Source organism: Callithrix jacchus, chromosome 8 (assembly GCF_049354715.1).
Source record: "Callithrix jacchus isolate 240 chromosome 8, calJac240_pri, whole genome shotgun sequence".
In the NCBI taxonomy this organism is placed as follows: Eukaryota; Metazoa; Chordata; class Mammalia; order Primates; family Cebidae; genus Callithrix; species Callithrix jacchus.
In genome coordinates, this window is record NC_133509.1 from 11,959,118 (window position 1) to 11,982,831 (window position 23,714).

The 23,714-nt window shown below is 51.6% G+C and overlaps 1 protein-coding gene, 1 long non-coding RNA gene and 1 pseudogene across 7 annotated transcripts in view; 2 read left to right on the forward strand and 1 right to left on the reverse strand.

Annotated features, from left to right (window-relative positions):
• The window catches only part of LOC118144784 (uncharacterized), a 137,269-nt gene extending 120,353 nt beyond the window's left edge, over window positions 1-16,916 (forward strand). For both annotated transcript variants that reach the window (XR_004729531.3, XR_004729530.3), the window contains 2 exons: window positions 172-439; window positions 14,306-16,916. This is a non-coding gene — a long non-coding RNA (uncharacterized LOC118144784). The remainder of the gene's footprint in view (window positions 1-171; window positions 440-14,305) is intronic.
• On the reverse strand, window positions 434-22,776 carry LOC128928733 (apolipophorins-like). Of its 5 annotated transcripts, none has more exons than XR_013520742.1 (13): window positions 22,438-22,776; window positions 18,769-18,866; window positions 14,342-14,398; window positions 13,609-13,741; window positions 10,682-10,825; window positions 10,178-10,309; window positions 9,613-10,055; window positions 9,071-9,223; window positions 6,535-6,642; window positions 3,588-5,791; window positions 3,018-3,127; window positions 2,699-2,813; window positions 434-803 (listed from the first exon to the last, which is right to left on the reverse strand). XR_013520742.1 is itself a non-coding variant. In XM_078333388.1 (12 exons), the coding sequence occupies exons 9-11, from the start codon at window positions 3,697-3,699 to the stop codon at window positions 2,802-2,804; spliced, it is 234 nt and encodes a 77-aa protein (XP_078189514.1). In that variant the 5' UTR covers window positions 3,700-5,791; window positions 6,535-6,642; window positions 9,071-9,223; window positions 9,613-10,309; window positions 10,682-10,825; window positions 13,609-13,741; window positions 14,342-14,398; window positions 18,769-18,866; window positions 22,438-22,522; the 3' UTR covers window positions 434-803; window positions 2,699-2,801. The 5 variants fall into 5 exon arrangements, 1 of the variants encoding a protein (XP_078189514.1); XR_013520740.1 differs by having other exon boundaries at window positions 9,613-9,750; window positions 9,862-10,309; XR_013520741.1 differs by having other exon boundaries at window positions 9,071-9,168; window positions 9,613-10,309.
• On the forward strand, window positions 16,779-16,876 carry LOC118145436 (small nucleolar RNA U13; annotated as a pseudogene).
• Window positions 22,777-23,714: the final 938 nt, after the last annotated feature.

The following is a 23,714-nucleotide window of genomic DNA, read 5'->3' on the forward strand; positions in this document are numbered from 1 at the left end:
GAAACCCTAAGAGGAAGACAGAGGACCTTGACTACACATAATACTCCATTTTCACCCTGTGGCTATAAAGCTTCTGAGTTCCTGTCCTCCCAGATGTTCTGTGATGGCTGTAGTAGCTGACAGTTTTGTATTTACACAGTCAGAAGAATGAGTGCTTCTGCTTGATTCCAGATTCTCCCAGCTTCCCGTGGAGCCACACCGCCTCCTGTCTTGGCACTTCATAAGTCCAATGCTGCTTCCCGAGAGGATCTGGTTGGCAGACCATGACCTTGATTCCTGCCTCCAAGCCTCACTTGTTGGCACTAGAACAGTGCTTCTTATAGTGCACTCATCAGCGGATGCTGAAATCACAACCTGGCCATTTGGATGTTCAGCTAATGCTTTATGCCGCGGAGTCCCTGCCACTCACCAGCCCGTGCCGGAACTCACTGGAGCTCAGGTGTGTAACACTACCTTGTTTCTCTGTGGCTGGGAGTGCAAACATTGGTCATGCATTTATTTCCCATTTTTAACTTTGAAGGTTTTGTTTTGTGGGATGAGGTCCCACCCTGTCATGCAGCCAGGAGTGTAGTCATGGCTCACTGCAGCCTTGACCTCCCAGGTTCAAGCCATCTCACCTCAGCCTCCCAAAGTGCTAGGAATACAGGCGTGAGTCACTGCACCTGGCCTACTTTTGAGCTTTGAGTCCTTGGTCTGATAGGTGGTTTGTAAACGTTTTTCCCAATCTGTAGTTTATCTTTCCATCCTCCTAATTGAGTCTTTCAGAAATCAAAAATGTGGTCTCCCTTGCAGATATTCTGCCCCTGTAGAAAAAAAGCAGACACAGACAGTATGTAAATGAACATGTGGATGTGTCCCTTAAGTGAGTGTCCATTTGTGATAAAGAGATCTCTAGACAGATCACTGCTGAGAGGTTATTTCATTAAGTAATAGTTGAGCTTGGGATCATCTCTAATCTCATGCTTACTTTCTCTTACTCCACTGTCTTCTGTTGCTGCTGGTGGGAAAGGAATTGTCAACATGCTCTTCCTTCTTCCCACCCACCTCAGTAGTTTTTAGGACCGGTTCTCTGTCTGCTCTGCATTGTGTTTGGATGGGTCTACGTATGGATGACTTATTGTATTGGGGATTGTGCCTCCTGACTCTAAAGGGTCCTGGGTCCTGTTTTCATTCTGGAATTTTTCTTGAGACAGACTCTCATTCTGTCACCAGGCTGGAGTGTAGTGGCAAGATCTTGGCTCACTGCCACCTCCACCTTCTGGATTCAAGAATTTCTCCTGCCTCAGCCTCCCGAGTAGCTGGGATTAACTGGAATTAAAGGCACACACCACCACTCCTGCCTAATTTTTGTATTTTTAGTAGAGATGGGTTTTCACCATATTGGCCAGGTTGGTCTCAAACTCCTGACCTCAGGTGATCCATTCGTCTTGGCCTCCCAAGTGCTGGGATTACAGGGATGAGCCACCACACCTGGCCTGGAATTTCTTTAAGACATGTTAGATCCTCTCGTTTCATCCTCCCTTTGTCATATTTTCCACTTGATTAAGTTTTTAGGTTTTAAATGTCTATGAATGGCAGCCACTAATTCTGGCATCTGTAGCTCTTGGAGGTCCGCTCCTCTTGTTGATACTGACCTCTATGCCCTTTTACTGGGGCTTTGGCTGTGGCAATCATATGCAGCACTGGCTAAAGAATCTCAAGGTAGCTAGTGTTAGAACTGAACTAGAGGTCCGCCCTGGTAGTGGGGACAAACCCCCACACGTTTGCTCACAGAAGTCATCTTCTGTGTTGATGATGATTTTTGCAATATGAGAGCAGAGGGAAAACGGGCTGAGCATTTTCTCTAAACAGGAGTGGACATTCAAATCCCTCGTGAGGCTGGGCATGGTGGTTCAAGCCGGTCATCCCAGCACTTTGGGAGGCTGAGGCAGGTGGATCACCGGAGGTCAGGAATTCATGACCAGCCTGACCAACACGGCAAAACACCATCTCTACAAAAACACCTGCCTGTATTTTGGGGCAGGAATATTGCTTGAACCTGGGAGGTGGAAGCTGAAATGAGGCAAAATTGTGCAACTACAGTTCAATAAAAGATAGGATTGACTCACAGTTCTACAGGCTGTACAAACACAGCTCCAGCATCTGGTGAGGCCCCAGGAAGCTTAAAATCATGGCATAAAAAGGAGGGGGTGCAGAGAGAGAGAGGAGATGCCAGGGTCTTTATAAACAAAGCTCTTATGTGAACTAACGCTTCACCAAACGGAGGGTGCTAAGCCATCCATGAGGGATGTACCCCCTCTAACAAATGTGAGATTTGGAGAGGACACATATCCAAGCTCTGTCAGGCTGTAAATGCTTTGTTTTGACTCTAATTATTTGTCATCTCTGGTAAGAGAGACAGCCTCCGGATGGAAGGCAGATGCCAGACAGTGGGCAGAGTGCCAGCCAGCTGGGGCAGCTTATTGCACTGTGGAGGAGGGGCCAGGGACGTGAAGCTGCAGGCACACAGGTGGACGTAGGTGGCCTCCAGAGTGCAGGCAGGCGCCACAGGGGTCCTGCACACACAGGCTGAGGAATGGTGCAGGGTCCACCTGAAATCAGGGTCCCAGTCACTGTCCCTACCCTGGGGAGTGGCATGGAAGAGGGGCCAGATTGGGGAAAGGGCTTTCTCTGACCCAGAGGCCAGGCTCACACTCACCACCCAGAAATTCCCCAAGCTGGAGCGGGGGTCCTGGAAGAAGGTCAGGTAGGCAGGGCTCTGTCCTGTGCAGGCCTGCTGAGTCTTCTCGGTGGCCCTGCAGTCACCCATCCACCTGGCAGGACAGACACAAGACTCAGGCCTCCCACTGGACCATGTGGCTCCCCCACATACATCAGCCTCAGCAGGAGACTGCCCCCAACCCTGGGCCTGCAAAGACCTCTGCAGAGCCAGCAGGCCACCTGCCTCTCCTGGGACTGCAGTGAGCAGCCCTCAAGAGCCTCAGCAGGAGGGAGAAAGGGCAGGTGTACCTGCTCACCTGCCAGGTCAGGCTGAGCTCCTCCAGGCTGCAGGCCACAGAGCCATCCGGCAACATCAGCTTATTGCCTGCTTCATTGTCATTGGTGCCCAGAAGGCCAGCAGATATGCCTGTGGGGAGGAGGGAAGCTGAGGAGGTCCTGAAAGCCCGTGATCCTCCCCTAGGGGACCTGTATGAGAGACGAGCCTGAGGCACATGGAGGATTGGTAGAATTCCTCCACCCCGGACTCCTGGAGCCCAGGGCTCTGGCTTCATACTCTTATCAAAGGAGGGAGAGAAAACAGGGACTAAGGACAGCATCTGTCCCCCATCCCCTCTCCACGTCCTCAGCTTGAGTGTCTGGAATCCAGGCCCCTCTTTGTATTCCTTGGCAGAAGGACCACAAAGTCAAACTCCACCTTGGAGCCACTTATCCCAGAGATGGGGGCAGAAAGCCCTGAGCCTCAGTGTCATCATATCAACCACAGTCACTGCCTATAGCCCAGGGACCTGTCACACTGGAAGCTGAGAATGGTGCCTCCCAAAGAGGCTTTTGGTGGTGGGGCCAACCACACCAGGGCCCAGACTCACCATGGTGCCAGTGGCCCAGAGTCAGGCAACAGAGACTGGTGGGCACATCACAGGAGATGGAGACCCCATTCTTACTGGCCAGCTCAATCCTGGGGACGTCCCTCCTTGTCATGGCAGGAGGCAGCTGGAGGTCTGGACAGCTCTTCCCTGGCAGGGAGTTGTACAGCCTGTAGGCCAGAGCAGGTGGGCAGGAGGGCTGACCCACAGCCAGGGGAAAAGCTTGAAAGAAAAAGCCATCACCCCAGGCAGCCTGTCACAGGCACAGGTCTCCAGGGGAAGCCTCTCCTGGTCACCTGCAGGCTGGAGTAGAAGATGAGGGTCACGTGGATGAGCTCCACAGTCAGGACTGTGAGCCCCAAACCTGTCAGACTCAGCATCAGGGAGAATGTGTTGTGAGCAGTCTCAGGACAGCAGGATGCTGCCGCACTAGGCGCTGAGGTCCCACCCCCAGCCGTTGAAAGTCGCCATGTGCTGGGACCCGGTCACCAGGGCATGGTCTGGGGAGAAGCAGCCCCAAAGGCAGGGTGAATGGAGCCAGCTCCACCCACCCACATGGTGGCGCTTAATGCACTCTCTCGTGCATTAAGAACAATACATGCCCCTTACCCATACGAGTGAACCACGTGGTTACCTGCCTTTCACAGTGGAGGAAGCTGAGTCCACAGAGGTTAGGAGACTCACCTGAGCCACACACAAGCTCCCCAGGTGCCCAGAGCCAGTCATCCCAGTACTGCCCTTGGCTGCACTGCTGGGCCAGGCTTTATATTCTGGAGAAAAACAGGATGTGCAGCCTCAGCCCTAGTCCCATAGGACCTTGGGAAGTCCAGTAAGCTCTGGGCCTGGCACTGTGATGCCATGAGCCTCTGCAGGCTTCCCTGTGCCCCCGCTGCTGTGCCCACAGGGCAGGGGGCTTCTAGGGAGGAGGGCAGCACAGCCTGGGGCAGGACCCACACTCCCAGAGACCCTGCAGCAGGTGGCATCTGAGCCAGTAGAACTCGGCCAGCAAGTTGGCCCTGGAAAACTCAGAGCAGCCGCAGCAGCTTCTCCTCCACCAGGTAGCTGGTCACCCAGGCCATGTGCAGGGGCTCATCCCCCTGAGGCAGCAGTGGCAATGTCACCACCACTGAGTAGTTCCTAGAGGGAACGCACAGGACAAGTCACCATGCCTGGCTGAGGCTTGCTTCCTTTGGCTGCAGAGCGGGAGCTCACAGGTCCACAGGAAGAGCTCTGCCATGGAGAGCATTAAGGTGCCTCTTGTCGGGGGGGGGCCTGTCCTTGTTTTAGGAAATCCCATAATAATGGAGGAGCACAGAGGCCCACATGACAGTGGAGGTGGGGGGCGAGGCCTGGGCAGAAACAAGCTGCCCTATTTTGAGGACACAGATGTCTGATGTGATGTCTGATCTGCCCCCTGGGTCTTGGGCAGCATGGGGCCTGTGTGTGGGGATGCCAAGGACAGGAGCTGGAAGGTGTAGGGAATTGCTGTGTTTTTTGAGACAGAATCTCATTCTATCTCCCAGGCTTGAGTATAATGGTACTATCTTGACACTGTGACCTCTGCCTCCTGGGTTTAAGTGAGTCTGCTGTCTCAGCTTCCAGAGTAGCTGAAACTACAGGCACTCGCTGCCATGCCCGGCTAATTTTTGAATTTTTAGTAGAGTCAGGGTTTCACCATGTTGGCCAGGCTGGTCTCAAACTCCCAACCTCAAGCGATCTGCCCAAAGTGCTGAGATTACAGGCATGAGCCCGTGTGCCTGACCGACAGGCTAGGAAATTTCTACAGTTGAGAGGACTGGAACTTTCTCAATATGCAGAGTAGGGTCAAGCCTGTGAGATCTGAATGATGAGGGAGATCTCAGCTCACATGGGGGTGGAGTGGGAAGAGGAACACTGCATATCCTGTAAATGGGCCGGTGAGGGGGAGGGGCTGGTAGCCTCACTTACCTTCTAGGGAGCCCAGAAACCCTGCAGCTGGCAGGAACCTGCTTCAACACCTCGTTGCCAGTTGAATCCATTTTTTGGCACCCCCATCGGATCATACTCACCAGGTAGGTGAATTACCAGGCAGGTGATTCTTCAACCGAGCCAAAGCCCCAGCCTGGGAGCTCTTCCCTTCCTCAGCCTAAATTCTGACCAAAAGGCAGCAGGAACTTGTATTACATGGAGCCTTTTCTTCATGATCCAGGTTTAGTCCTATTCTGCAGCTGGGGAAACAGAGGCACACAGAGCCCATGCAGAGGAATCCCAGTAAGAGGCAGAGCTAGAGTCCAGATGTTCTGCAAGGCCACCAGCATGGAAGAAGCGGGCGGCCTGGAGCCTGGTTCCTGGTAGGCCTCATGGCTGTGAGGGAGAAGGATATTGGGTCCCCAGGCCCCTGCTCTCGACTGGATTCTCCATTTCTATCCACTACCCCCGTGTTCTCAACACAGGGACCAAAGGGGCCTTTTGAAGTGAAAGGGTGATCACATCCTTCCTAGGTCAGAGCAGAAGCCAGAGTCCTCCCGCCGAGAGCCTTGGGACCTCCCAGTCCCTCCCAGTAGCATCAGCCCCACCATCTTGCTATTCAAACAGGCCAGGCATGGTGCCTTATGCCCATAATCCCAGCACTGAGTCTCCGGAGTCCAGGATTCTGAGACCAGCCTGAGTAATATAGTGAAACCCCATCTCTACTAAACATACAAAAATTAGCCAGGTATGGTGGCAAATGCTTGTAATCCAAGCTACTTGGGAGGCTGAGGCAGGAGAATCACTTGAATTTGAGAGGCAGACTTTGCAGTGAGCTGAGATCACACCCCAGCACTCCAGCCTGGGTGACAGAACGAGACTCCATCTCAAAAACAAACATGCCAGGCACATCCCTCTCCCAGGCCTCTTGCAGTGGTGCCCCCACCTGGAGCTCTCTTCCCACACTGGCCCCATGGCCACACCATAGGGATCCCCAGCTCACCATCTCACCAATGTTCTTTCTCTAGCATTTGCCACCTAATGTGTGGCTCAGTGGTAGTAAATGATGAGCAGTGGGCCACACGCAGCCTGTGGTTGGCTTCTGCACGGCCTGCAAGAAAAAAGGGCTTTTATGTGTTTAAAAGATTACAAAACAGGCCGAGGGTAGTGGCTCATGCCTGTAATCCCAATACTTTGGAAGGCCAAGGGGATTGTATCACTGAAGGTCAGGAGTTTGAGACCAGTCTGGAGTGGCAAAACCCCGTCTCTACTAAAAATGCAAAAAATGAGCCAGGTGCAGTAGTGCACACACTGGTAGTCCTGGCAGCTGAGGACGACCGAGACAGCTCTCACTGTCCCCTCCCTTTCCAGGTGGCCCACCAGATGCTGTCCTGGGCTGAGGCCACATTCTCATGGGCACTGAAGAGGCTCTGCAAACCCCTGCTGGACCTGTATGGCCTCGCAGCCAGGTAACGCTGGGTTGGGAGTGGCACATCTGGCGTTCCTGCCACATTTCAGGTGCAGTGCTGAATTCTTTGACACGCTCTGACTCACTGACTACTGACCACCCTGCACAGGGGGTTTTTCACTCCCCATTTCACAGGAGAGGAAGCTTTAACAGAGGCAGCAGAGGCTGCAATGAGCTGAGATCACAGCACTGCAACAGAGCGAGACTCCGTCTCAAAAAAAAAAAAAAAAAAAAAAATTACAAAACAAAAGCAAGGAAATGTGACAGCGCAGAATGTCCTGCTTAAGAAGTGACTCTCAGGCTCTCTGCAGGGAGCTGTGCACACCCTGCTGTAGATGACTTCTTGTGCTTGGTGTCTGTCTCTGAGTAAAACAGCTTCCTGAAGGCAGCCTCACTGCGCTCCTCTGCAGCAGCTCCTAGAATCCTGCCTGCACTGGGACTGTGCTCACGAGGTCTCTGTGGAGTGAGGAAGAAACCTCAGCTTCCTCTCCTGTGAAATGGGGAGTGAAGAAGCCTCTGTGCAGGGTGGTCAGTAGTCGGTGAGTCAGAGCGTGTCAAAGAATTCAGCACTGCACCTGAAATGTGGCAGGAACGCCGGATGTGCCACTCCCAACCCAGCGTTACCTGGCTTCGAGGCCCTACAGGTCCAGCAGGGGTTTGCAGAGCCTCTTCAGTGCCCATGAGAATGTGGCCTCAGCCCAGGACAGCATCTGGTGGGCCACCTGGAAAGGGAGGGGACAGTGAGAGCTGTCTCGGTCGTCCTCAGCTGCCAGCCATGCCCCATCCTTGCTCTCAGTCACCAGCTCCAGGGTGCCTTTCACAGCCCCCGGGGCCATACTGATGGGGCTGGGACCCCAGTTGCCTGGCATCCTGGGCACCCAGGCCTGCAGCCACCACATGGCCTCCTCTGCCCGCTCCTGCCACACCTTCTCCAGGCGCTGCAACATCACCTCCAGGTAGGAGTCCTTCATTGTGGCCAGGGGCCTTTCAGTGGGCAGCTACCACCCACCATGAGGCCTCGGGGCAGCTCAGAGGCCCAGCCCAGGCCTCGAGGAGACAGGGCCTGTTCCTGGGATTAAAATGGTGGAGGGAGTGGGGAAAAGGAATAGAGCAGCAGGCAGTGGAGGTTGTGGGTGAATTGTCACAGCAGACCCGAGCCGCCTCTGCAAGGCCTGCTCCTAGCTTGTCTGGGAACTTGGATTGGGGGAGGGTTCCACCACTCCTAGAAGTGATACGAGGCGCTCGGCACCTGAACTGTTTGTACAAACGTGGTTTATGCCGGACCCCTGCTCGCCTCCTAGGAGTCTGAATGTGCTCTGAGCCAAGCAGCACCTGCCAATGTGGCAGCCCCACCAAACACCCTGGGTGACAGTGTTGGGACAGCCAAGTACATCCCGTGTGAAGGTGCAGGGACTGGGAGAGGACAGTGGGTGCTGGCCCTTGTTCCCCCTGGACCCCTTCCCCCTCACTCCTGCCTCCTCTCACTGTTGTCAATGACAGCCACAAACAGCACAGCGTGCCGAGTCCTGTAGCACTCTTTCAAATTCACTGCCCTGTGGGTGGCCATGGGACTCTGGCACAGCAAAGAGGATGCAGAGGTGACATTCAACAGCCAGTCAGAGGGACGCCCACCCTGGCACTGGGCAGGGTCTTAGCCCCAGATGGTGGGGAGGCCACAAGTTCCTAGTCCTGCCAAGAGGGCAGTCAGGGCAGCCACTGTGAGCATTTAACGACCACAGAGCCACAGAGAGCTCATCGTGGAACCAGAAAGAGACCCTGTAGCAGTGAGCTTCACAGAAATGAGGCTGTACACTCAAAGCAGGTGGAAGACTGAAAAAACCGAGGCAGCAGACATAAGGGGTTTTAGGTTGGAGACCTTGTAAGAATGAGACAGCCACCCACGAAAAAAAAGGTTGGGCCAGGAGCGGTGGCTCACACTTATAATCCCAGCACTTTGGGAGGCTGAGGCCGGTGGATCACAAGGTCAAGAGATCAAGACCATCCTGGCCAAAATGTTGAAACCCCATCTCTACTAAAAATACAAAAATGAACCAGGCTTTGTGGTGCATACCTGTAGTCCCAGCTACTTGGGAGGCTGAGGCAGGAGAATTGCTTGAATACCGGAGGCAGACGTTGCAGTGAGCCGAGATCGTGCCACTGTGCTCCAGCCTGGTGACAGAGCGAGACTCCATCTCAAAAAAATAAACCAACACCATTTGCAGGACTGGATGTGAAAAGGAAAATGTACAAGGTTAATGTGTGCTGTAGGAGAACCACTACCTGTTCAGCTGCTGAGCACACCATGATTCCTAACTCGGCAAAAGAACCCCCACTCTGGGAAAAACTAAAAATGAACTACTGTTCATAAAATGCATTTTTACGGTTGGAAATCTGTTTCCCAAGCCCTCCCTCCTCCCAGTCCTTGGCACTGTGACAAGCGTTTCTCACCCCTGGGGATGTGGGGCTGGAGATGCAAAAGGGAAAGTCACCAAAGCTGAGTTTCAGCTGCCTGCATCCTTGCAGCCAGGGCCAGAGGGCCATGAGGGGTTCCCTAGCTCCCACTGTCCATGCTGGACTCACAGGGCACGGCTCTGCTGCAGGGGCTGGGCTTACCTCCAGGAAGTGATTGCTCAGGGTGGGCCCTGAGTCGTTCTTGAAGGTCTGGCTGACATGGAGATGCCTCTTGTTGCTGCTCTCATCCCAGGGCTTCCCATAGCTCGCCTCCAGTTCAAGCGATTCTCCTGCCTCAGCCTCCAGAGAAACTGGTATTACAGGCACCTGCCACTATGCCTGGCTAATTTTTGTATTGTTAGTAGAGATGGGGTTTTACCACCCTGGCCAGGCTGGTCTTGAACTCCTTACCTCATGATCTGCTTGCCTCAGCCTCCCAAAGTGCTGGAATTACAAGCATGAACCACTGCACCTGGCCTTGTGTTTTTTGTTTTTTAATTTATTGTTTATTTTAGAGATAAGATGTCACTCTGTTGCCCAGGCTGGAGTACAGTGGCACCATCTTGGCTCATTGCAACAACCTCTGCCTCCTGGCCTCAAGCAACCTTGGATGAATAGACATAAGACTGAGGCTATTGGGACCAAGTTCATCTCTTTGGGGATGAGCTCAGGGTACTCAGATCACCACTTTCCCGACTCTGGTGCTCTCTCTGGCCTGGGCACCCACCTTGTGGCTGAAGGCTGGGATCTGTGTGAGGTGGAGCTCGTGGCCCAACTCCAGCCTGTAGTCACCATCTGAGCCACTCTGTCTGCAGCCTCTGGCTGGTGCTGCACTGGTGCGCTGGCTGCTTTGCCTGAGCTGTAAGGATAAATCAAGGGACCCCTGCCCTCCTCTGCCAGGCAGCCCTCCACCAGGGCTCCAAGAGGAGGAAGTCCCAGCCCAGCCTTGCCTCAGCCATGTGCCCCCAGCCCCGGCCCTGTGCTCTGCTTCACCTGTCACTCCATTAGAATTTGTCCATGGGGAAGTCTTAAGAGATGGATGAATGTCCCCTCAACAGACACTTTTTTTTAATGAGCAGGTACTAAGTCCTACTCAGAGCCCACAGAATGACTAATGGAAACTCCTGTAGTGACAGCATATCTTAGCTTGCAGAGCCACAGCCACAGGAAGGAAGCAAGGCAGACCCTGCCACCTCCCCCTGCCCCAAAGCCAGACATGTTGGTTTCTTACCCCGGAGGCTGTACTGGATCCTCAGGGAGTTGGTCCAGAGCCGGCCCTGCTGCTGCAGCAGGCCAAGGGAACGCAGCCCCTCCAGCCCTGGCACGAAGAGTTCAGCACCCAGGGTGGCCGCCACCTCCTTCCTTTCCAGCTATGCTGCAGGGACAGAGCAGGCAGGTGAAAGGGTCAGCCCCCAGGGACCAACACCCCCAGCCCCAGACAAAGAGGGGACTCGGGAATACCCCAGGGGCCTTGGGTTTGGGCTCCTTGAAGAGTCAACACCTGTGCCCTGCACAACAGACCACAGACAGGCCTGATCATGACTCACTGCAGACTTGATCTCCCAGGCTCAATCAGTCCTCCCACCTCAGCCACCAAGTAGCTGGTACTACGGACATGTGCCACCACATTGGCTAATTTGTGTGTGTATACACACATATATATATATATGTACACACACACACACACACACACACACATTTTTTTGTAGAAACGGGTCTCACTATGTTGCCTAGGCTGGTCTTGAACTCCTGGGCTCAAGCAATCCTCCTGCTTGGCTTCCCAAAGTGCTGGAATTATAGGCAGGGGACACTGTGCTTGGCCCAAGAATAAAGTAGAATGAGGCTGGGTGCAGTGGCTCATGTCTATAATCCCAGCACTTTGGGAGGCCAAGGCAGGCAGATTTCCTGAGGTCAGGAGTTCGAGACCATCCTGGCCAACATAGTGAAACCCTGTCTCTAACAGAAATAGGAAAAAAAAAAATTAATCAAGTGTGGTAGCAGGCACCTGTAATCCCAGCTACTCAGGAGACCGAGGCAGGAGAATCGCTTGAACCCAGGAGGCAGAGGCTGCAGTGAGCCAACATTGCACCATTGCATCCAGTCCCAGCAAGTGTGAGACTGTCTCAAAATAAAGTAGAATGAAAAAAATCAAATAGCACAGATGATGAAAGAACCACACATCACGGGTTGTTGGGTAAATTTCACCGTCTGAAGCTTCTGCTTCTGCAACACTGAAGGTCATCCAGAACACACAGGTGGAAATGGGCCAGCTGTTGACTCCAGACACCCACATGAGGTGGTCAACAGCCACCGCTCCAAGTGCCCCCAGCTCCTGTCGCTACCTTGGAATATTTCAGAACCCATAAACGTCACACCCAGGTGCCACCACCCCATCTCTGGCACGAGGCCAGCACCTGCTCAGCCTGTGTGTTTTAAATGCCCCGTGTATTTTAGGTCAAAATGTTACATGTGTTTCTTATCGTGGGTGAGAATAAAAACAGCACCAAATCTGCCATTTTAAGGTTTGTGGGGGCTGTTGGAGGTTGGGGGAGGTTCTGGGGGCTCACACCGAGCCTGCGTCTATCCTTAGATGGGATATTGATATTGAGAGACTGGGGTGATGAGGACCATCAGGAGGCATTTGGCCCACTCTAGCCTGGCCACGGAGGAGATGGGACACAAGGGGTCTCATCTCCTACCTGTCACGTGGTCCTGGTCACTCAGCAGATGGCTCAGCAATGCAGAGGCCAGCTTGCTGCCCACCTGCCGCATGAGGTTCCCTGTAAAGATGACAGGACCTCACCCATTTCATCTCCAGCTGCGCCTGGAACCACTCGGCCTTGCCGACCATGGGTGGCTGCAGATCTCTCTAGCCCTGAAAAGACCTTGGTGTCACCTGGAATGACAGGCTTGGCCAACAAGCCCAGCCATGACCACACAAGCTGGGACTGGAAAGAGGGCAGGAGACGGCCCAGATATTGGCTTTTTATGCCTATCCTTCCCCAATTTTTTATTTTTCTTGAGACAGAGTCTCACTCTGTCACCCAGGCTGGAGTGTGGTGGTGGGATCCTGGTTCACTGCAACCTTCACCTCCCAGGTTCAAGTGATTCTTCTGCCTCAGCTTCCCAAGTAGTTGGGATGACAGGCACACACCACAGTGCACAGCTAATTTTTCTGTTTTTAGTAGAGATGGGGTTTTGCCATGTTGGCCAGGCTGGTCTCAAACTCCTGAGCCCAAGTGATCCACCCGTCTTGGCCTCCCAAAGTGCTGGGATTACAGGCATGAGCCACTGCACCCAGCCCTTCCTCAATTTTTTAAACTCCAGATTTCTCAAAATTAGAAACCTGTGTTACAAACTCAGACATAAATACAAAGGACTCCTCCTCTCTCCTTGACAACCCCCTCTTTGGATCCATCAGGAACTCAGTCAACCCCATCTGCCACCTCCACTGTGCACCAGCTCCAGCCCTGGTCATCACACCCATCTCACTGCAACATCCTTCTGGCTCTCCTGGCTCCCATCCTGCCACTGGCAACTGATCTCCACATGGTGACCAGACACGTCCAATGATGGCACACTAGCGTTTCTTATAGTACAATCCAAAGTCCTTAAGAAGGCCAGTGAAGCCAGAACTTTGTTGGTCCCTGGTGCAGATACTGGCAGGTGGGCCATGGGGACAGCTCACTACACTCCAAGGCCCCACATGGGAGATCCTCTAGAAAAGCCATGAGCAACTACAAATACCATGTTTGATGGCCCCACCAACCTGCGGACACACCCCTCTGATAGCCACTAGCCGGTCAGTTCACCCAAAAGACGTCAAAACACTCGCTATTACCAGACCGCCACTACTTAATGCTGTGTTCCCCTGATTCCCACCAACATGTGTGCAGATGTGTGTGTATACGAATGTGTGTGCCTCTGTGTACAGATGTATCTGTACATGGATGTGTGTAGATGTGTATGTATGCAGATATATGGAAATACACAGATATGTACAAATGTGTGGATATGGATGTGTGTACAGTGATGTGTGTGTACATGCATGTGTCTGTGTAGACGTGTGTATGAATGTGTATACAGACGTGTGCGCGGATGTGTGTATATGAATGTATGTGTACAGATATGTCTACATGTGGATGTAGACGCTCGTACCTTTTCCTGCTGACGGGCACATCCTAGCGCCGGCTTTCTCAGTGTGCATCAGAGGCTGCACGGTGGTGTCAGAGCTTCCTCAGGGTGCACGTGAACAGGGTGGGCACAGAATTTGTCTCCCAAACCGTAACACCTTGCAGTTAAAGAGAACACTAGTTACAAATGTGTCAGGTCAGCAGGTGTAAAATGGGGCTCTCCAGGCAATCCAGGACCCAACCCCCTGGGTCCTGGGGGTGGGGGTGCCAAACAGAACGCTTCCTACCCCAACCTTAAATCCCATAAACTTTGAGACAAATTGAACCCAAGCTCTGGCACTTTGTATTCATGAGCTCATCTGCCTCAGTTTCCTCATCTTGTTTCGGATTATAAAGAGGACTTGAAGGGACCTCCTGTCTGCTGGAACAGGCTCCAGAAAGTTACCGAGCACCAGCTGTTACTGTAATTTTGATGAGTCTGGGGCAGATGGAACTAGAATTTTCCAAAGGCAAGTAAACATTTCCAGGCTTCAGACAGCTCTATAGGGAATGGCAGGAAGGTCCAAGGGGAGGTACAGGCAGACTGTGCTTGCACATTTAGCAAATAACACATTCAAGGGCCCCTGGGAGTTCTGGAAATGAGGTAGAAGTTGAGCTGTCAGGCAGGTGGGGCTTTAGGAGGAAGGCGGCTCTTCCCTGACATGGGTCTTCTCCCCATCCAGGCTGACGGCGCAGGTGGAAGTGGGGAGAGCACTTACGCAGCAAGACATCCAGCCCGGCTTCAGATGCTCCACTCCAGGCTCTCTGAGAAGACACTGGAAACAGAGAATCGGGAGATCCACTGCTGAACGTGCCCAGTGGTCATGCCTGGCAGAATCAAGTCTAAAGCTGCTATTTGTACCCTGGCTGGAGTGCAGTGGCACGATCTCAACTCACTGCAACCTCTACCTTCAGATTCAAGTGATTTGCCTGCCTCAGCCTCTGGAGAAGCTGGGCCTTCAGGCGTGCACCATCACGCCCAGATAAGTTTTGTACTTTTAGTAGATACAGGATTTCACCTTCTTGGCCAGACTGGTCCCAAATTCCTGACTTCATACGATCCTCCCGCCTCGCCTCCCAACATTCGTACACTTTTTAAAGTCATCAATCTGCTTGAAGAGGGGATACACATTTTAAATCTTCTCCCCAGGATGGAGGAGACAGACACACAACTTCAACACAATGACAAGGATTTCAAGTGACTCAGTAAGTTCCATCAGGTACCCTTGGGTAAGAACCCTTGAAAAGCATCTACTAAGATGAAAATGAGCCTGGACAACATAGTAAGACCCATCTCCACAAAAAAAGAAAAAATATATAGAGAAGGGCATGGTGGCACAGGCCTTAGTCCCAGCTACGTGGGAGGCTGAGGCAAGAGGACCACTTGGGCCCGGGGGTTTGAAGCTGCAGTGATCTAGGATCGTGCCATTGCGTAGAAGACCTTGTAAAAGAAAGAGACAAGTGGGGGAGGGAAAAAAGGGGAGGACGAGGGGGAAAAGACGTGGGGGAAAGGGATGGAAAGAGGTAGGAAAAGAGAGGGACTAGAGGGAGGGAAAGCAAAGAAAAAAAAAAAGAGAAAAGAAATGAGAAAAACATAAACCTTGTGTCCAGGGAATTCCACTGTTAAGAATTTACTCTGTAGAGAACGGTGTTCACCACAGAATAATTTTAAGAGAGGAAACCTGGGAAAAACTCCAGAGCACTTCATTATGAAACTAGCTGAATACATTCCATCCCATGGACTGTTACATGGTCATTTGCACTACACGGGAGACACTGATTTTTTTTTCAGTGGATATATTAACTCCACGTGCTGTGTGCATAGACCATCTCGGAAAGGAACCACCAAAACAACCCTAACAGCGGTTGGCTTTCAGGAGGGATGGGAGAGCGGCTTTAAGGCTGCACCGGCACCAACCAATAGAACTTTTTGCAATGAGGACCTTGTTTCAGGACCACCTACAGCTGTGGAGCAACTGAAATGTGGCCCACGCAGCCAAAGAACCAAATCTTTCATTTTCTTTAATGTTAGTTCTTCTAGATTTTTTTTCTTCTTTTTTGAGATAGAGTCTCGTTCTGTTGCCCAGGCTGGAGTGAAGGTGCGTGATCTTGGCTCACGTCAAACTCTCTTCCCCAGGTTTGAGCAGTTCTCCTGCCTCAGCTTCCCAAGTAGATGGGATTACAGAGGCTCACCACCACATCTGGCTACTTTTTGTGTTTTTAGTATAGACAGGGTTTCACCATGTTGGTCAGGCTGCTCTCAAACTCCTGACCTCAGGTGAGCCACCCAACTCGGCCTCCCAAAGTGCTGAGATTACAGGCATGAGCCACCATACCTGGCCTCACTTAGATTTCAATAAACACATATGCCACTGGCTGCCACATGGGAGACTCAGTTCTATACTCTTTCATAGCTTTTGAACTTTGAATCATTTAAAATTGCCTATTTTTTTTGTTGTATAACTTAAATAGTATTTAGATGATATTAATCTAAATGAAATCTACAATCAAATTTAAATTGCACCAGCAAATGCTGATATATAAAGATTGCCAAGGAGTGTCTGTGTGTGTATATGTATATGTGCATTACGTGTGTGTGTGTGTGTGTGTATATATATATATGTATATTTCTTTTTTTTTTTGAGTCAGAGTCTTGCTCTGCCACCCAGTCTAGAGTGCAGTAGTATGAACTTGGCTCACTGTAAACTCCGCCTCCAGGGCTCAAGTGGTTCTCCTGCCTCAGCTTTCCAAGTCACTGAGATTACAGGCACTCACCACCAAGCCCAGCTCAATTTTGTATTTTCAGTAGAGAAGGCGTTACACCATGTTGGCCAGGCTGGCCTTGAACTCTTGACCTCAAGTGATCCACCTACCTCGGCCTCCCAAAGTGCTGAGGATTACAGATGTAAGCCAGCATGCCCAGCCACAAATGTATATTTTTGAGTAAAAAAGAGCAAGGAGGTACAAACAAAAAATAGGGAACAACTGGGGGTGGTGGCTCATGCCTGTAATCCTAGCACTTTGGGAGGCTGAGGTGGGAAGATCGCTAGAGCCCAGGAGGTCGAGGCTGCAGTGAGCCATGTTTTCACCACTGCCCTCCAGCCTGAGTAACAGACCAAGACCCTGCCTCAAGAAAAATTAAAATTAAAATTAAAAAACCAAAACCTAAGCATGATGATTGGGTTTCCATGCCATTGTATGAGATGTGCCTTCCTCAAAACTTGTTACAATATCATCACATCAACCATCTGATGTGAAAAAGAAAAAATAAAACCCAGAAACTCAAACTAAAAATACTTGCAAATCTATAGCGTTATGCATTGTCTCGTGTCTCCGCAAAAGACGCTGAAGCCCTACGCCGCAGGGTCTGTGGATGGGACCTTATTTGGAAATAGGCTCTTCACACGTGATCAAGCTAAGTTGAGGTGATGAGGATGAATCCTAATCCCGTGTGCCTGGTGTCTTTATAAAAAGGGATGTGTGGACAAAGACACCTACAAAGGGAAGACAATGTCGAGAGAGAAGACCACCTACAAGCCAAGGAGGCTCTGAGAGTCCAGGAGTGAGACCTGGGACAGCCCCTCCTTCACAGCCTTCATAGGAAAACCAAACAATCAAAAACCCCTTGATTTCAGACTCCTAGCCTCCAGAACTGTGAGAATAGACCTCTGTGGTTGAAGCCACACAGTTTAGGGTACTTTAAGGCAGCGCTGGGAAATGAATGCAGAGTTCTTGGGGCGTGCATCAACACTTCTGCAGGAAATCTGGGACGTGGCATGCTTGAACTTACAATTCATACCTGAATTCTTTTTCTGAGAGACAGGGTCTCACTCTGTCACCCAGGCTGGAGTGCAGTGGCACAAGCATGGCTCACTGCAGCCTCCACCTCCTGGGCTCCAGCAATCCTCTTGCATCAGCCTCCTGAGTAGCTGAGACTACAGGAACATGCCACTGTGCCTGGCTAATTTTTAAAAAATGTTTTGTAGAGATGGGGTCTTGCTATGTTGCCCAGGTTTACCTGGAACTCCTAGCCTCAAGTAATCTTCCCACCGTGGCCACCCAAAGTTCTGGGATTACAGGTATAAGCCATTGTAACTGGCTTGCCTTTTTTTTTTTTTTTTTTTTTTGAAAGATAGAATCTTGCTCTATCACCCAGGCTGGAGTGCAGGGACATGATCTCAGCTCACTGCAACCTCCACCTCCTGGGTTCAAGCAATTATTTTGCCTCAGCCTCCCAAGTAGCTCAGATTATAGGCACCTACCACCACACCCAGTTAATTTTTGTATCTTTATTAGACATGGGGTTTCACCACTGGGCCAGGCTGGTCTTGAACTGCTGACTTCAGGTGATCCGCCCACTTCAGCCTCCCAAAATGCTACAATTGTGGCTCACTGCAACCTCTGCTCCTGGGTTTAAGCAATTCTCCTGCCTCAGCCTCCCAAGTAGCTGGGATTACAGGTTCCTGCTAACCATGTGCAGCTAGTTTTTATACCTTTAGTAGAGACGGTGTTTCACCATGTTGGCCAGGCTGGTCTTGAACTCCCGACCTCAGGTGATCCGTCTGCCTCAGCCTCCCAAAGTGCTGGGATTACAGGCATGAGCCACTGTGCCCAGCCTACTTCTATTATTATTACATTGTAATACGTAATGAAATACTTACACAACTCACCGTAACGTAGAATCAGTGGGAGCCCTGAGCTTGTTTTCCTGAAACTAGATGGTCCCTTCTTGGGGTGATGGGAGACAGTGACAGATCAACGGGCATTGGATTCTCATAAGGAGCATGCAGCTCAGCTCCCTTGCATGTGCTATTTACAGTAGGGTTTGAGCTCCTATGAGACTGTACCACCACCAATCTGACAGGAGGTGGAGGAGCTCAGGCAGTGATGCCAGCAGTAAGCATCACTGTGAACACAGATGAAGCCTCCCTCGCCCACCAGCTGCTCACCTGCTGTGCTGCCTGCTCAGTGCCCAGTTCCTAACAAGTGAGCCCGGTGTGGTGGCTGACGCCTGTAATCCTAGCACTTTGGGAGACTGAGGTGGGTGGGTCACCTGAGGTTGGGAGTTCAAGACCAACCTGACCAACATAGAGACACCCTGTCTCTACTAGAAATACCAAAATTAGCCTGGCGTGGTGTCTCATACCTGTAATCCCAGCTACTTGGGAGTCTGAGGTGGGAAAGTCGCTTGAATCTGGGAGACGGAGGCTGCAGTCAGCCAAGATCACGCCATTGCATTCCAGCCTGGGCAACAAGAGCAAACTCTGTGTCAAAAAAAAAAAAAGGCCGGGTGTGATGGCTCACACTTGCAATCCCAGCACTTTGGGAGAATGAGGAGGGTGAATCGCCTGAAATAAGGAGTTCAGGACCAGCCTGGCCAGCATGGTGAAACCGTGTCTCTACTACAAATACAAAAATTATCCAGGTGTGGTGGTACATGCCTGTAATCCCAGCTACTCAGGGGGCTGAGGGAGAGAATTACTTGAACCTTGGAGGTGGAGGTTACATTGACCCGAGATTGCACCATTGCACAGAGTGAGACTCTGTCTCAAACAAGAACAGAAACAGGCTACAGACTGGTAGTGATGCATGGCCGGGAGGATTGGGGACCCCAGCTGTAGACAGTATGTAACGATCAAATCCGGGGAACTCACAGTCATCACCTCAAATATTTATCTTTTTTGGGGGGGAGGGGAACACAAAAATCCTCATTCACTGTAATTTCCCTTGGACATTATTGATTACTGTAACTTATTCCTTCTATCGAGGCCTTCTTGTCTTTCATTCTTTTTTTAAATTATTTTTATTTCTAAGACAGTCTCTCCTTTTCTGCCGGGCTAGAGTGCAGTGGCACAATCTCAACTCACTGCAACCTCTACCTCCTGGGTGCAGGCAATTCTCCTGCCTCAGCCTCCCGAGTAGCTGGAATTACAGGCGTGCACCACCATTCCTAGGTAACTTTTGTATTTTTAGTAGAGATGGAGTTTCACCATGTTGTCCAGGCAGGTCTCAAACTCCTGACCTCAAGCAATCCATCTACCTTGACCTCCCAAAGTGCTGGGATTACAGGCATGAGTCACACTTGGAATCCCAGCACTTTGGGAGAATGAGGAGGGTGAATCTCCTGAAATAAGGAGTTCAGGACCAGCCTGGCCAGCATGGTGAAACCCTGTCTCTACTACAAATGAACAGCACCTGGCCGTTCATTCATTCTTACATTCATTTATTCCACAAATCACTACTGCCTGGTTATCATATATCCGGTGGGGGTTCCAGGCTCTGGGCAAAGAGCGATGAGCAAAACAAAGCTGCTGCTCTCTTAATGGATCCATCATTCTAACGAGGGGCAAAGAGACAGGCGATCCATGAACAAACCATTAACACAGACAGCACATCAGGTGAGAGCGCTAGGAAGAACAAATACCAAAGCAGGTGCGGCCAGTGCGGTGGCTCCCGCCTGTAATCCCAGCACTTTGGGAGGCTGAGGTGGATGGATCCCTTGAGGTTAGGAGTTCAAGACCAGCCTGGCCAACATGGGGAAATGCCATCTCTACTAAAAGTACCAAAAAAAAAAAAAAAAAACCATGAGCCAGGTGTGGTGGCACCTGCCTGTAATCCTAGCTACTCAGGAGGCTGAGGTGGGAGGATTGCTTGAACTCAGGAGGTGGAGATTGCAGTGAGTCGACATTGCACCACTGCACTCCAGCCTGGGGAACACAGCAAGACTGTCTTCAAAAATAAAAAAGTAGACGGGCGCGGTGGCTCAAGCCTGTAATCCCAGCACTTTGGGAGGCTGAGGCGGGTGGATCACGAGGTCAAGAGATCGAGACCATCCTGGTCAACATGGTGAAACCCTGTCTCTACTAAAAATACAAAAAATTAGCTGGGCATGGTGGCGCGTGCTTGTAGTCCCAGCTACTCGGGAGGCTGAGGCAGGAGAATTGCCTGAACCCAGGAGGCGGAGGTTGCGGTGAGCCGAGATCGCACCATTGCACTCCAGCCTGGGTAACAAGAGCGAAACTCCGTCTCAAAAAAAAAAATAAAATAAAAATAAATAAATAAATAAATAAGTAAAGGGAAATCAGGTGCAGGTTAGAGTGCACTAGCACAAGCAGGGGTGCTGTGGTGGTGGTGAAGGTGGTCAGGTAAGGCCTCTCTGTGAAGGTGATAGACATGAGGGCTGAGCCTGGGGGCTCCTGGGAAGAGCAGCATGGGAGGGCTCTAGGTATTGGTCCCATTTGTGGTCCTTTTGTTTTGTTTTGTTTTTGAGACAAAGTCTTGCTCTGTTGCCCAGGCTGGAGTGAAGTGGCACAATCTCGGCTCACTGTAACCTCTGCCTCCCGTGTTCAAGCGATTCTCCTGCCTGAGATTCTGGAGTAGCTGGGATTATAGGTGCCTGCCACCATGCTCAGCTAATCTTTGTATTTTTTAATAGAGACCACATTTTGCCGTCTTGGCCAGGCTGGTTTGGAACTCCTGACCTCAGGAGATCCACCTGCCTCGACCTCCCAAAGTGCTGGGATTACAGGCGTGAGTCACCGTGCCCGGAGGAGGCCACACAGGAGGCTGGAGAAACAGTCCCAAGTGACAGATGGACATTGGGACAGCTGGGCTCTCCATCCCCCTTCCCTCCCTCCCTGTCTCAGGCCTTTCTTTCCTTTCGTCCCTACTCCTTTCTTCTGCTCTCCTGCCTTTCTTTCCGCCCTCTCTTTTTTCTCTCCCTCCCTCCCCCTTTCTTCCTTCCCTCCCTCATTCCTTCTCTTCCTCTTTCAACTCTTTCCTTCCCTCCATCTGTCCTCCCCTTTCCTCTTTCCTTCCCTCCCTCCTTTTTACTCCTCCCCTCCCTCTTTTTTCCCCTCTCTGCCTTCCTCTCTTCCTCCCTTCTCCCCTCCCTCCTTTCTGAGGTAGTTCTCAAACATTTATTCAGCACCTTATGTATGCATGGCGAGCACTAGCTAGCTACTGAGTCTGCCACAGTGAATGGCCTGTGCTGCTGTGGATCCTCCAATCTAAGGAGAGCGAGGCCATCAGCCCCTGCCGGGCGCTTCCTGAAGGGCCCTTTAGGAAGTGGGAAGTGCTGGAGAAAAGCAAAAATGAACCCAGGACAGGCCACGGGAGGGAGCTGCTGGGAGGAGAGGGATGGGCGGGCGTGTCCTTGCTGGATGGTGGTGAGGGAGGCGGCCCTGACTGCAGGGGGTGCTGGAGGGGACAAGGGTCTTCCGGAGTGAGGGTGGTCCAGGCAGAGGGAACAGCTAAAGCAGATGCCTGGAGAGATGTGTGAACATCAGGCAGGTGTGAGGATGGGAAACAGGGTAGGTGGGAAAGGGAGGGAGGGTGGAAAGTGAGGCTGGAGGCAATGAGGCAGCTCAGGACAGGCCTAGTGGGCTACTGTGGGGCCTTTGGCTCAGACTGAGGAAAATGGGGTGCTGTGGGTCTGAGCAGAGGAGGGTACAATAGATTCAGCCCACACAGGTCTCCTGTGGCTGGAAGTGGAGAGAGGCTGGGGAAGAAGGAAGGATTGAGCCAGGGCCTTGCTGCTGGATGCATTTTCAAGATGATGCCAAGAAAATCTGCTAGCTGATGGGGTGCAGGAGAAAAAGGCATTGATCTGACCCAAGGTCTGGGGTCTGAACACTGGAGGGAGAAGCTGCCTTCCAATGCGATGGGGAAGGAGCGGGGCAGGTCTGCACAATGGACAACACACAGAGACAAGAACAAAGCCAGACCCACCGGCTCCCACTCAGCTCTGCCCTCCCCATCGCCCACACCAGGGCCTGTCTTCCTGCCTGGTCCATCCCTTTCCCAAAAGCCGAACCTGACCATGATTCCTCTTCTTGGTGATGAAGAAATTCAGGAGGCGGCGGCTCAGGAAGACAGCGATGGCGGAGGGACCCAGGAGCTGGTGACAGAGGAGACAGAATGTCAGGAGATCCCAAGGAGCCCAGCTGCCAGAGGCGTGTGAACCACAGCAACTCCATCTTAGATAGGAGCTGGGTAAAAGGAGGCTGAGACCTACTGGGCTGCATTCCCAGGCAGTGAAGGCATCCTGAGTCACAGGATGAGACAGGAGGGCAACACAGGGTACAGGTCACAGAGACCTTGCCCATAAAACAGACTGCAGTAAAGAAGCCAGTCCAAAACCCCCCAAAACCAAGATGGTCAGGAGAGTGACCTCTGGTCATCCTCACTGCTACACTGCCACCAGCGCCATGACAGTTTACAGATGCCATGGCAACATCAGAAAGTTGCCTTATATGATCTACAAAAGGGGAGTCATGAATAATCTACCCCTCGTTCAGCATGTCAGGAAGAAACAGCCCTAAAGATGGGCACCAGCGCCCTCTGGGCTGCTCTATGGAGCAGATAGAATGTATCTTTCCTTTCCTAAAAAACTTGCTTTTTTAGGAAAGAATAAACTTGCTCTGTGGTTCACATCTGTAATCACAGCACTTTGGGAGGCTGAGGCAGGCAGATCATCTGAGGTCAACAGTTCGAGATCAGCCTGGCCAACATGGTGAAACCCTGTCTCTAACAGAAATAAAAAAATTAGCCAGGTGTGGTGGCAAGCACCTGTGATCCCAGCTACTCAGGAGGCTGAAACAGGAAAATCACTTGAACCCAGGAGGCATAGGTTATAGTGAGCCAAGATCACACCACTACCCTCTATCTAGCCTGGGCAACAGAGTGAGACTCCATCTCAAACAAACAAACAAAATAAAACAAAACAAAACAAAAAAAACCTAACCAACCAAACAAAAAATGTGCTTTCACTTTACGGACTCGCCCTGAAATGTTTCTTCCGCAAGATCCGAGAACCCTCCTTTGGGGTCTGGATCAGGTCCCCTTTCCTGTAACACAACTGCAGATCCTGAAGGGGGTCAGACTTGGTTCTAAGATGGGTAGTCGGGGAAGGTGATAAGGGCAGTCACCAGGTCCCAGGGATCTGGGCTCATGGGGGTCTGCTGGGTCAGGAGGCGCCTGAAGATGGGGTCCTTCAATCTTGGGGGGAATCACCCACTTACACGATGGGGAGAGGGTTCTATTCAAGACAGAACATGCACACACACGGGTAGGACTGGGGAGTGTTCCTGG